The following is a 12,772-nucleotide window of genomic DNA, read 5'->3' as shown; positions in this document are numbered from 1 at the left end:
GGTCTCCTGTGTGGTGTTGAGACTAGGCTTCTCTCTCCTGATGTGTAGGGCTTCTAGGAGGCATAGGCGACGATGGTCAGTTGTTTGATCTTTTATCTCTATGTTAGGGATAATATCACTCCTTTTTATTCTCTGGTTATGGGTAGTCCTAACGTGATTAAAAATGGCACCCTCCTGGGCACGGTAGGAGATCCTCTTGGATAAGTGCATGGTAATCATACCGATGTAGGAGCCGAGGCACTCTTGGACAGGGCACCTGTATTGGTAGAACATGTTGGTTTTCTTGAATTCAAGGGATCCTACTTGGGGCGGGGGTTATTTCTTATCACCAAGTTGCTGGTTTTCTTATTCCTGTTGAACATGGTGAGTTTAATCTTCTCGGGATCAGATGGGATGATGTTGCCTTCAATGATGGTCCTGAGGGTGCGTTCGTCTTCTTTATGGAATTTTCCTTTGCAGAAAAGTTTGATGTTGTCAGAGGTTTTGGGGTGAGGTTCCTGATGGTACCATCTGTCCACAACTCCTCTAATGCACTTGTCTACATACTGAGTCATATGTCCGTTATCAAAGAGGATCTGGCCAACACGCTCCAGCTCTCCGTGGGTGTCAGCCCAAGAGGAGCAGTGCAAGAGAGATCTTCTAATGAAGGTGTTTATGGTGGATTGCTTGTATCTCTCGGGGCACTCACTCTCTCCATTCAAACACATGCCCAGGTTTGTAGGTTTCGTGTACACCTTTGTGATGAAGCATTCCTCCTGTTGCTCGATGAGGACATCAAGGAAGGGGAGGCGGTGATCGCGGCTGTATTCAACTGTGAAGTTGAGACAGCTGTGGATGTGGAAGGCATGTCTTAAGCTCTCTATTTCTTCACTTGTCTCAGTGCTGAAGAAGGTGTCGTCGGTGGTCGAAATACAAGCAAAATGGCTATTGTTATCCGATTCGGTGATAAGAAAAACAACAGTTCCTCGGTCGGTTGTTTATGGCTGTACACATTTAAACAAGAGTATAACGTTACAAACAATACTTTTATCATTCTCTTTTACTTTTTTAACTAGAAGACAGGATAAAGAGATGGAAGAAAAGAAGTTAGTCTATTGTAATTTGGTCTCTCTTGCTGCCTGATTGTACGCTGCTCAAAAAGTGCATTTAGTCAAGAAAATTAGATAAGAATACAGTAATTTGTGAACAATACCATGAATGGGCAAATTTTCAGCAAATAATGTGTATACATGTTCCATAGAGAAATCCGCGAATAGGTGAATCCATGAATCGTGAGACCACGAATACGGGGAGTTTACTGTAGATGGTGGTGTGCATTGTTTACTTTATGAACTTCCAGTGTCAAATGCTGCTCCTGCGAAATTCTCTCCAAGTTCAGAAATTTCAAAGCATGGAAAAAATACTAAATTTTGAATGCTGTATGAATCTACATTTTATTTTCTTCTTCTTACCTTTCTAGCATCCAAAGTAATTCTTTATAATACTGCATGATTTAAAAAGCATTGAAAATAGTATAATCTATGACTTCCGAGTTAACTCAGGAATGTAAACCATTATGCACTATATATTAAAAACCAACTTACAAACAATTCAAGATACAAACACGTCATCCAGAACATAACTCGTTTGTAAGTAGGATGGTATATGTATGAACACAGTTGTTCTTGTTATTTTAGAACTAAATTAGAAAAATTATGTGACAATTCTCTTGAAGCCTCTGAAATAGCTGTACCAAGGCAAGGTTAATACTCCAACACTTCATCAAGAACTGTTTCTCCTTCAGGAGTAACATATTGTTTCGCCTGGCATAGTAAATGAGCAATTGTACTAAAAGTAAGTTCAGCAAAAGTCTTCAACAGAGTGAAAAGCTGATTCCAAGAGTGCTTCTGCCCCACCATTAGGCCAAATTACCTTATCAGTTTTGACAGCTCTAAGTTTCATTGGGTAAAGCAACTTGAAACGATCTGGCAATGCTCCTGTATCAGCTCTCCACAGTTTCATGAAAGAGGGAAATGGAGTCATTTAAACTTCTTACTTGCCTGAACAGGAGCCGAGGTAAAGCAGACAAAACTGATTGCCGATCAACAGGCTCATCTTCAGGAAAAAGGTGTGGGTAAAGTGAAGCAGCACAATCTAACAAGCACTTAAACATCAGTGGAGAATCATCTGATGGAAGAACTGGGGCAGCAGAAACTGGTAAATCCTCATGGGAATGAGACAATAACGAACCCGGGACTAGCAGCGATGATGTCTCAGGATTTGGAAGGAAAATATCAGATGGATGGTAGGAAGCCAATGATGCAACACAGCTGGGAGGAGAGAGTTGGTTGAAAAGAGGAAGAGGGTTTTCACATGATGTCACTGCAGTTAAAAATTCCCTTGCCTCGCACTTTAACAACAAATCAAAAGAGAAGAAAGCTTCACCTCGAGAGACAATCCAGCTGAGGTAACAGCAGGAGCCGTTTGTATGTCACAAAAAGCGGCGGAAGGGATAGGGCTGCTAGTACAAATAAGTACAGTTGACAAAAGGTGAAGAATACAAGACAAAAGAGGTGGGGATTGATGAGGGAATGGTTAACTTCAGAAATGGAAGCAATAAATGATGATACAGGGCAGGTAACAGACTGAACAACAGAAGTACTGACATGCACTTCAGACACTGCCTAAGTAACTGGAATACTATGTCTAAAATCCACAGACAGATCAACAGGATCACATACATCACTATAACTCTTGTCAGATGATGATAACACATGAGCTGGTTGGCACAAGCACTTAACCCTACCAAATAAATATTTCGGAGAATGTGTTGATTTTGAGACAGCATACGGTTGAGAGAGAGGCGACAAAGGGCACAGACCTTCGTCCTGAGATATGCCTTGGTCTCTAGTCAGCAGAGAAAACCAGGGCAGTCCAGAGGGTGGGGCTACAGAAGACGAAGGCTTTGAGACCTTCTCTCTCGGGGGGAAAACAGAAAAAAGGCGATCAATATGGGGACATTGTGATCTTTAACCCTTAATGGACGGGAATCATCATATGAGTATCTATAACAGGTTTTGCCAATGGACAGGATAATTCGTATGAGTACAGTAAACACCCCGTATTCGCAGGGGATGCATACCACACCCCCCGCAAATAGCTAAAATCTGTGAATACTTAAAACTCCTCTAAAAGTGCTTATACCTGAGTATTTTAATAGTTTTATCACAAAAAGTGCATTTAGTCATGAAAATTATATGAAAATATGGTAATTAGTGAATATTTCTCAGTAAAAATACTACAAATGGGCGAATTTTCTGCGAATAATGTGCATACAGTATATGTTCTATAGAGAAATCTGCGAATAGGTGAGTCCGCAAATCGTCAGAACGTGAATATGGGGGATTTACTCTATTAATATTATGTGTCATTCAGTTTGGATGAATTTGCGGGAAAGATGTTATAGCACTTCAATGGTCCACAAATGACTTATGGCAACTATAACAGCTCAGAATGGGGAGACATCAATCAGTATGTCTTGAGATTGCTGAGGGGAATGTACTGCCTCTCTACAGCTCCAGGACATCTTTTTATTTATTTGCTCATGAACACAATATACCCAGGGATTACTGTTGGTTTTAGTTCTTCATCTTTTATGATAGTATGCCAGCTATAATTGTAATTTTGCAAAGATATATTTGAAAAAACATGTACAGGCAGTCCCCGGTTAACGGTGGGCTCAGTTAACAGCGATCCATTTTTACGGGGCTTGTTTAGTGACGAAAATCGGCAATTTTTGGCGCCGAAAATCGCCGATTTCCGCTTATCGGCGCCGATAATTGGGTATTGGTGCCGATACATACCTAGAGGCGTCGATAACCAAAAAATTGGCGCTTTTTGGCAGCAATAAGCCCTGAAAATCACTGAAAAAGCCCGAAAATCGCCGATTTTCAGTTATCATCACAACCTCAGAACGGAACTCCGCCGATAATCAGGGACTGCCTGTATACTTCACAAAAAATTACTACATCTCCCCATCTCAGTAAATCTCATAAATATTTTACAACAAATATATTCAGAATTTGTTACTGATTTTAGTTCTTATCAGTTATGACATTGTGTGAGCTGTAATTATAATTTTACAAAATAAAATAAATTATTAGAAAAAATATGCCTAACTTGGTAAAATTGACATATTTCTGAGTTCAGTGCTAGCCGGACCGCACAACCCGCGTGGGTCCGGCACACACCATTTAGGGTTGTTGAAGGGAGGCGGTACAGTATGTAACAGTCTGTAAAGGAAACAGTACATGAACCTCACACTCTAAGCAAAATAAAGCCGGCAAGGCCGAAATCAACTACAACCGGAATACTCCGGTGTAGAAGAACTACCAATTTAAACTGGGCCAATAAGCTCTAAATGCAAGCGGAAGTTTATGATTCATACTCGGAGGACTCGGGAATGAAGGAACGAAACCAGGAACCAACCATAAGGGCTGCCAGAAAATTAATGGCGGAGCCCCAGGTGTGGGACCGAATTATATGGTAAAACAAAATAATAATAATAATAATAACAATAAACAAAATTAACAATGATGGTAACCCTCCGGGTCTGTATGCTAGCACTACATAGAACCATCTCACACCTATCTCCCGCCGGAGAAGCGAATGGGTAAAGGAACAATGTTCATAATATACGGCGGGCCACACCTAAACCCAAACTTCGCAGCTCGATGGGGGAGACGAGAGGCGAGACAGGATCCGAACACGCTCGAGCAAACGAACCACCCACCCCACCACAAAGCTGGGGACGACATGGGAGGGAGCGAATCTCTCAACCAATAGGAGAAGTCCCTGACTCGGAGAAAACGCCATCTAGCGTCACCCGCACGAGTCGCAAGGCTGAGGGGGGGTAGAGGGGAGGATAGGCTACCAGAAGGGGGAGAGGAGACAAGGAGAATAGATACCCGCTCAACTGCAACCTGCCTTCCCAAGGAACTTGGAAGGGAAGCCTACTCAGGGAGCTACACAGCCCATAGCCCAACATCTTTAGCCTAATAAATCCAAACCTAGCATAGGTTAGGAGGGAGAGAGGGGTGCAAAAGGAGAGGAGTAACCAAAAGGGAGAGAAATTTTGTGCCGAGAGCCAGCAGGAACGAGCAGGGGATAAGAAGGCGACTAGCCTTCCAAAGAACTCGATTCCTCCGAAATTGGGGGAAGAGGACTAAGGGGCTCACTCTGACCCACAAACGGACCCTGAGGAACAGCAACAAAACTCCCTCAACCTGATCTCCGCACCCAGGGCAAGGGATGGAGCCCACACTACGACCATCATACAAAAACAATAAAATAAAATTACGTTCACAGGAAGTGTAGCCTACCTCGAGAGTAATTCAAAATATTTATTAGGCTCATCAGAGGCAAACTACACAGCACCATCTTCAAGAAAAACATAATAGCCTATGAGACTAAATGAAAAGGAACCCGACCTGGTGGGGTACAGGATGGGGCTACGGAACCACCAGGAAGGAATTCAAGGGCAAAAACTAAATATATATAGCGACTGGGAGAAAACTCCGACCGAAAGAAAGAAGAAGGAGTCGCTTTTCGCCATTTGATTTGCCAAACGAAGATCCCAATATTTATGAAAATACGAGACCAAAACAGCCAACAATAGATCAAAAGCCCCACAAGAAGATGGTACTTAACTTAGAGATGGAAAAGGTGCTCAAGCCATCGAGATGAAGAAAATAAATCCAAAATAGTGACGAGCACACAAAAGAAGCGAACGTATCACGTGCTAGAAAATGGAATGAAGTAGGTGGCGCTGGTGTCGCCGTCCTGGCGGGTGTTGAGTGTGGGAGCTGTAACGCTCACCGCTCTTTACGGGGTTTTGATAAGGAGAGATCTTTCGAGTATATTTCCGTGGTAGTGGTATTTCACTCACCCTTCATTATACCGGCGTCTTCTAAAGACGGTCGACTGGGGTAGTAACCCCAGCTTTCCTGAAAGCTCTTTTTCTCTGGTATATCTAGCATTGTTATACCTAGAAATTCGTGCTGTAATGGAATTTCACCGGGTGACACGGGACCTTCCTCAGAAATAGATTTTTCCTCTGTCAAAATCCCTTTTTACCAGTGTCTTGTAAAAGAGGCCCCACACAGGGTTGTAAATACTGTAGTCACTTTCAACTTCCCATGGAAGATAGGGAAAAATTTAAAAAAATTTTTTTACACCATGTGCATTATCTAACTGATAATAACAGTAAATTGATATCTTCTTCAAGCTTACTCATTCTTTTCTTTTGAACCATATAGGGAGCATCAGAAGGCGGAGAAGAAGGAGTGAAAGAGGAATAGACCTGTCAGGCAATGGAGGAGTGAGAGAAAGGGCAAAGCTGGCAGAAGGGATAGATGGAGTAGGCATATGGCTGGACCTAACTAATTGCCTACATAACCTATCAGCCTCTCTCATCTTCTAATACTTTACAAAACCATTCCTTATATTCTTCACAAAGGGAGGAAAATTCACACTCTTTACCCCTACATGTAACAACAATGTGTGTCCATCATGACTAAACAAATACATTCAGTCAAAGCAAAACTCACTCCTACAAAGCCTAAGGCTTCTATCTGCTTGCCAGATGATGTAGCTCAAAAGACAAAACAAGCACAATACCATACAAGAGAAATACAGCCAGGAATATTCAATATTATTACAGCTGAACTATACCATATGAACAAGGACATGGCTGGAAGAATTCTGACAAGAACACAAACATTCTAATGCCACCTGGTGGGGAAAACTGGTGATTATAGACAACATTCTAATGCCACCTGGTGGGGAAAACTGGTGATTATAGACAACATTCTAATGCCACCTGGTGGGGAAAACTGGTGATTATAGACAGTACATCGGGTCAGCCATGCATCTTTTTTTCATTTTTTTAATGCTGGTAGCACTTAAAGGTGCAAAAATATAAGCTAACTCTAACAGTAGGTAAGATTCATTCCAAATAATTAATACTTTAGTATTTTTCCTATTTGGAAAAAAATTCACTTTAAGACAATTGACAATTTATAAAATTTTAAAACACAAAGAAAATATTGACTAAGCAAGCATTACCTTGTCTCTCTGATTCTTCAATATTTTCATCAGTATTTTCTGTGGGGAATGAAACAGTACCATCAACCCAAGCAACTTCAACATCCCGACCAGCTTGTTGTAACACCAGTGAGGATACTAAAGATTCAGCTAACTTGACCTGAAAGAAAAATACAATAAATACCCACTCAACCAATGAAAATTATGAAATACTAAGTGTATATGGTTTAGGAATGTAAAAGACAAAGTGAAGATTGCATTTCCAATGCATCTCCAAGAGCATTTGAATCTGTGCTTGACTTGGTTTTGGCAAAGGGAGGCTGTGACATGCTGATTTTCATAAAAATGTAGTTAACAGATAAAGAGAGGGTGTATCTGGAAGGTAATGAGTACTTGAGTATTGTAACTGAAAACAGAGAGCAAAATGGAGATGTGTTCTTAGAGGGGATTGACTGGGGGAAGTACGTGGCCAGAAAGCATAAGTTTTCTTAAAAGTCTTTTAACCCACTACCTGGCCTTAAGTCCTGGTCTGCTTGTTTTCATGATTTTGTTCACTTCTATACTCTTTATTCATGCTAATTATTTAGCGTAATGTATCATATAAATCTTTAATAAATGAGAAATTACTACTGCACCTTTTTTCTTTCCCTCATATTTTTTGTTTTCTTCTCAACTACATAGCTCTATAAAGTATCAGTGTTCATAACTTCCTATTGTATGATGTGACAAACTTAATATCAGGTACAAGCTAAACTATTCCATTACTTTACAAGAATTTCCTCTATTCTTCTACTTCACTGAATTTTCTCTATCCCATATGGTTTCCAAGAAAGGTTATTCATATGTATTGCTGAAAAATAAAACCTTTTTGTCCCACTTTTAGATCTAGACTTAAAAAAAGTATTGTACATTAATAAATTTGATACAGGGTCTAAAATTAACCATACTAAGATTGCAAGACTAATGGTTTCAGTTGTCATGAGACTTTCTATGATCTAAACTATTCCATTGCTTGACAAGAATTTCCTCTACTCTTCTACTTAACTGAATTTTCTCTATCCCATATGATTTTCCATGAGAGGCTATTCACATGCATAGTTGGAAAAGAAAAACTTTTCGTTACACTTTTGGATCTTGGCTAAAAAAAAAAAAAAAGTGTTGTACATTAATGTTTGATACAGGGTCTGAAATTCACCATAATAAGATTGAAAAACTAGTTCAAAACAGAAGCTTAACCCTCTCGCGCTTACAGGGGTTCCTATAGCGCTACCCGGTACGCGACTTATGCTGTGGAGGGAAAAGCGGGGCTCGCGCGGAAAAGTTTCTTTATAAAAATCAATACGTCCAAACTATAACTGATATATGCTTCTGGTTTGTTTTAAGATGTCGGCAAATGATTGAAATTTTTCCTAAAGCAATCAGAAAATCTTTGCAAGGCTTAGAAATAATAAAAAGGACGTGATGAACGCGAAATTTTTAAGGAAAATCGTAGATATTTTTTTTAAATAATCATAAAAAATATAATAATTAGGTTTGAAGAGTTTATTTTATATGTAAATTGTGTGGAAATGTTTGAACTTCACATGAAAGCAATTACTTTCTTAACTGTGGAGCATCACTATATTGTGATCGAAAATAATGAGTAAAAAGCCACAATAATATAATTGATAAATTGTATATTTTAAGACACAAAAATATACAAAAGGGGATAAAACGAGGAGCTTTCGACCGTTTGCAACGGTCGAAAGCTCCTCGTTTTTATCCCCTTTTGTATATTTTTGTGTCTTAAAATACTGTATACAATTTATCAATTATATTATTGTGGCTTTTTACTAATTACTTTCTTATAAATGTGTTTGCTACTTAGCTGTTACCAATTAAAAAATGCAAATTTTTTAAGGAGTGCAATTACCAGATTTTCCAACCTACTTATGTTGACGTTTCATATCGTATCTAAGTAAAAAATTAAGATAGAAAAAAACATAAAGGTGGCATTAGAAAGCTGAATAAATTTCCTATAAGACACAAAAGAGATATATGTGTTGTTAGAATAAAATTGAGAAACTGTCGTTAGATTACGGACAATCTTTTTTCTTTTTCTAAGAAAAAATGCGGCAACGATTATTATATATAAACGTTGATATTTTTACATTTTGCTGTTCAGCTTGATAAAGTACAAAGAATGGCCCTTTGAATGATATATAATACATGCACATTGAATTATTTACAGCTGTACAAACAGGCACACAAAAAATTATCTATGCATGCATAAATTCCGGCCGAACTACGGCGTTCAACACTTATATACAGTATATACGCTGACATTTTTCGTAATTACTCGGTAATACATAATGCTGAAAAAAAGTTAAAACTGCGATGGAAAGCTGAATAAATTTCTATATATATATATATTACCTAAAATCAATAGGTGTTCCCAGTAAATAACTGAACAATTAGAGCTCAAAAACATACGTTTTGCTTTTTCACATAAAGTCAATTGTTCGCTACAGATTTTTATATAGAAAGTTGATATTTTTATATTTTGCCGTTCAGCACGATAAAGTACAAAGAATGGCTGTTCAAATGATATATAATACATGCACAGTGAAGTTATTTACAGATACACAAACAGGCATACAAAAAATTATTCATGCACTTGTAAACCCTAGGCCGAACTGCGCGGCTCGAATGGGTTCTTGAGTGCTCATATTTATGCTTACATTTTTCGTAATTACTCAGCAATGAATAATGCTAAGAAAAAAGTGAAAATTGCAATGGAAAGCTGAATAAATTTTCTATAAAAAGCCCACGTAAAAGCAGTAAGTGTTCCTTGAAAAAATTCAGCAATTGAAGCTGAAAGATGAAAATGTTGTTGAAAGACAGAAAGATATGTAAAAAAAGTAAATTCTTCACTATTTATCTTACTGAAAAACACTTGAAATATTATTCAAAATACTCAACAATCACTTGCAAACACTTTTATAACAATAGCAAAAGTGAAAGCAATGCAGTACCTCTTGAAATAATGAAATGAGATTTCACTGAAGAAGGAAACTCAGACTGTCTGAGGTTCAATGGCAGAACAAAAAGTGAATAGCAACATAAAAGAGGATGAATAATGTAAATCTGAGCAAGTACTTTAGGGAGGAAAAGCAATGGTACTAATCTGGACAAGAGTCAATGAAGAGAAGGTTTACAGAGCAAATAGATCTTAGAATAAAAGATGCAAAATGGAGGTCTGATGTCTTGAGAAAATGGATTTTTGTGTTCATTTGGTATTTTGAAGATTTGTTGAATGAAAAGGATACAAGAAAGGTTGAGTCCAAAGATACTATGATGAATGTTGATACAGTATAGGTGGACACAGAATATGAGTAATTCATTCATATGGATATTTGGGGAGAAAATGTGATAAATAATGTGGCAGAATGAGAAAAACAATCACAGAGAATCCTAGGAAAGATTAAAGCAGGACCCCAGCAAAAGGTCTGTAGGATGAGGAATGTCTACATAGCAAAGCTAGAATGTAACTTAGTCTTTAGAAGGGAAAAAGAAAATCTGCTGCAAAACTTGCAGACCATCCCTTCAAAAATTCTAAAACTGGAAAACCACAGAGAACAGTGTATCAATAGTGAAGATGGGTAATTTGAAGAAGGCAAGTCAGATTGTGCTGTAAATATAGCAAAATATTACATTTTTAAAAATTCATTAACTACTTTTGGCCAGACCTGGTATTCAAATATCTGTTGCATTCATGTACTTGAATAATCCAGAGTTTTACAAATACAAAACTGTAAATGAAAATATATTACCAAAATATTTTAGTGAAAAATATTCTTACACATCATCATCACCATTTTTATTAAAGTACTGCAACAACACCAGTGAGTTAAATTTCTCAAATCACACAAGGCTTCCCAAAAATATTTTTTTTAATGAAAGGTGAAAATTAGAGTACGACCAGTTGAAAAAAGCAACAGACAGATAAGTAATACATCTAGGACCTAGGGAACATCTACAAAATGACTTTTGTAGCACAAGGAAAAGATAACCCACTGAAGGGTACAAAATGAGAAAAACAGGGTAATTAATTTAAACAGAATTTTTTTCCATACAGAATATGATGAGAAAAATCAACGGAAATCCACCCAAAGTTGTTTTACATTGTTACTTTCACAGCATAACAGCTATCTTAACAGGGTAAAGAATTGTTGGAGTAATAATAGCGCTAATTAAAAATTCATAAAAACTCATGAAATTTGGTAATCTTATACAGTACCTAAGTTACTGAACATGTTTTGCACACTGAACGAAACACAATGGTGAATACTACTGCTTAAATAATTTTACAGGTATGTACTGAACATTAATTACTAAAACTACATCCTTTGAAATATTTGTAACTAAAAAATACTGTACCTGATAAATATGTGACTCCATGGAAGCATTTACAATTTCTCCTAAACATGGTGTGAACACCTTGGCCTTTGTCATGCTCCTAATATTTTGTGCAAAAGCTTGAAGATCTGTCTGAGATCCACGTACTAAAATAACTCTTAATGGATGCATTGCCTGAAAGAACAAACAAACCCTTATAGAATTTTGTCAATCTAAGAAACAGCATACAAAAATTTAAAATTCAAATACAAACCTTAAAATTATTTAGAACTTAAATTATAGCCTCATATAATTTTCTCCTGAAGCTAGATGGGAAAAAAGTCTAAATGAAAATTTTTATGGTAAAATTAATTATTGGGATTCTTACCTACTGTTAAAGTTAGCTTACATCAACCTTTGCTCTGATAGGTGTTAGGACTGTCTGTAATTACTTGTTTCCAACCAGGTGGTGTTGGAATGTTTATCTTCTTGCCAGAATTCTTCATGACCATCCACTAAGATGTGGGGAGGCTGGGTGGGTTTCCACTTTCACAATAGGTTAGTATCCATATAATTAATTTTATCACAAAAATTTTCATTATTTGGAATGAATCTTACCTATTGTTACAGTTAGCTGACTACCAAATTGGATGAGGATGGTGGGTTAGTGCAGCCAGAGAAACAACTGTTTAGCCAAGGAAACTAAGAGCTTTTAAATAAGGGAAAAAAGCTTCTAAACGTTCCTGCCTGTTGTGTGAACCTTCCTGCTAAGTGCTGCTGCCAGATGTTGAAACCAAAGCAGGGTGTAAGCCCCATGTAGCAAGACTTGTTAGAGGATCCTTACAGGAAAACGGCCTGAGTCAAAATCCCATAACTGACAGTCCAAAACTAAAGACAACAACTACCATCAAATATGAAGGTGTGCTCCTATACACCGTGTGCCTTCATGCTCCTAAATTCAATACAGTCGACTCCTGCCTATTCACGGTTCAGGATTTGCAGCTTCACCTATTCGCGGACTTTTCTGTGGAACTTATCTCCAAATTAGTTGTGGAAAATTCGGTAATTCGCAGATTTTTTTGTCGAGCAATATTCACTAATTACTGCATTTTCATGTTATTTTTGTGACTAAATACATTTTTTATGATAAAAAAAATTATTCACCAACTTTCAGATATTAATATTAAATGTAAACACAGCAAAATATCAATAAAATGTATTTTTTTAATGCATATTTAATTATATATAAAGTATTTCTTAACTGAGAGAGAGAGAGAGAGAGAGAGAGAGAGAGAGAGAGAGAGAGAGAGAG

At 37.6% G+C, this 12,772-nt stretch overlaps 1 protein-coding gene across 1 annotated transcript in view; it reads right to left on the bottom strand.

Annotated features, from left to right (window-relative positions):
• Nucleotides 1-12,772, bottom strand: part of CPSF2 (cleavage and polyadenylation specificity factor subunit 2) — a 179,734-nt gene that overhangs the window by 34,947 nt on the left and 132,015 nt on the right. The window contains exons 14-15 of the mRNA XM_067095976.1: nt 11,503-11,655; nt 7,105-7,243 (exon numbers count right to left, since the gene is read on the bottom strand). Coding sequence (XP_066952077.1) covers nt 7,105-7,243; nt 11,503-11,655 — 292 coding nt within the window. The remainder of the gene's footprint in view (nt 1-7,104; nt 7,244-11,502; nt 11,656-12,772) is intronic.

This window comes from Macrobrachium rosenbergii, chromosome 52, assembly GCF_040412425.1.
Source record: "Macrobrachium rosenbergii isolate ZJJX-2024 chromosome 52, ASM4041242v1, whole genome shotgun sequence".
Classification (NCBI taxonomy): domain Eukaryota; kingdom Metazoa; phylum Arthropoda; class Malacostraca; order Decapoda; family Palaemonidae; genus Macrobrachium; species Macrobrachium rosenbergii.
The sequence above is the reverse complement of the archived record's forward strand: the minus strand, read 5'-3'. Positions and strand labels throughout refer to the sequence as shown.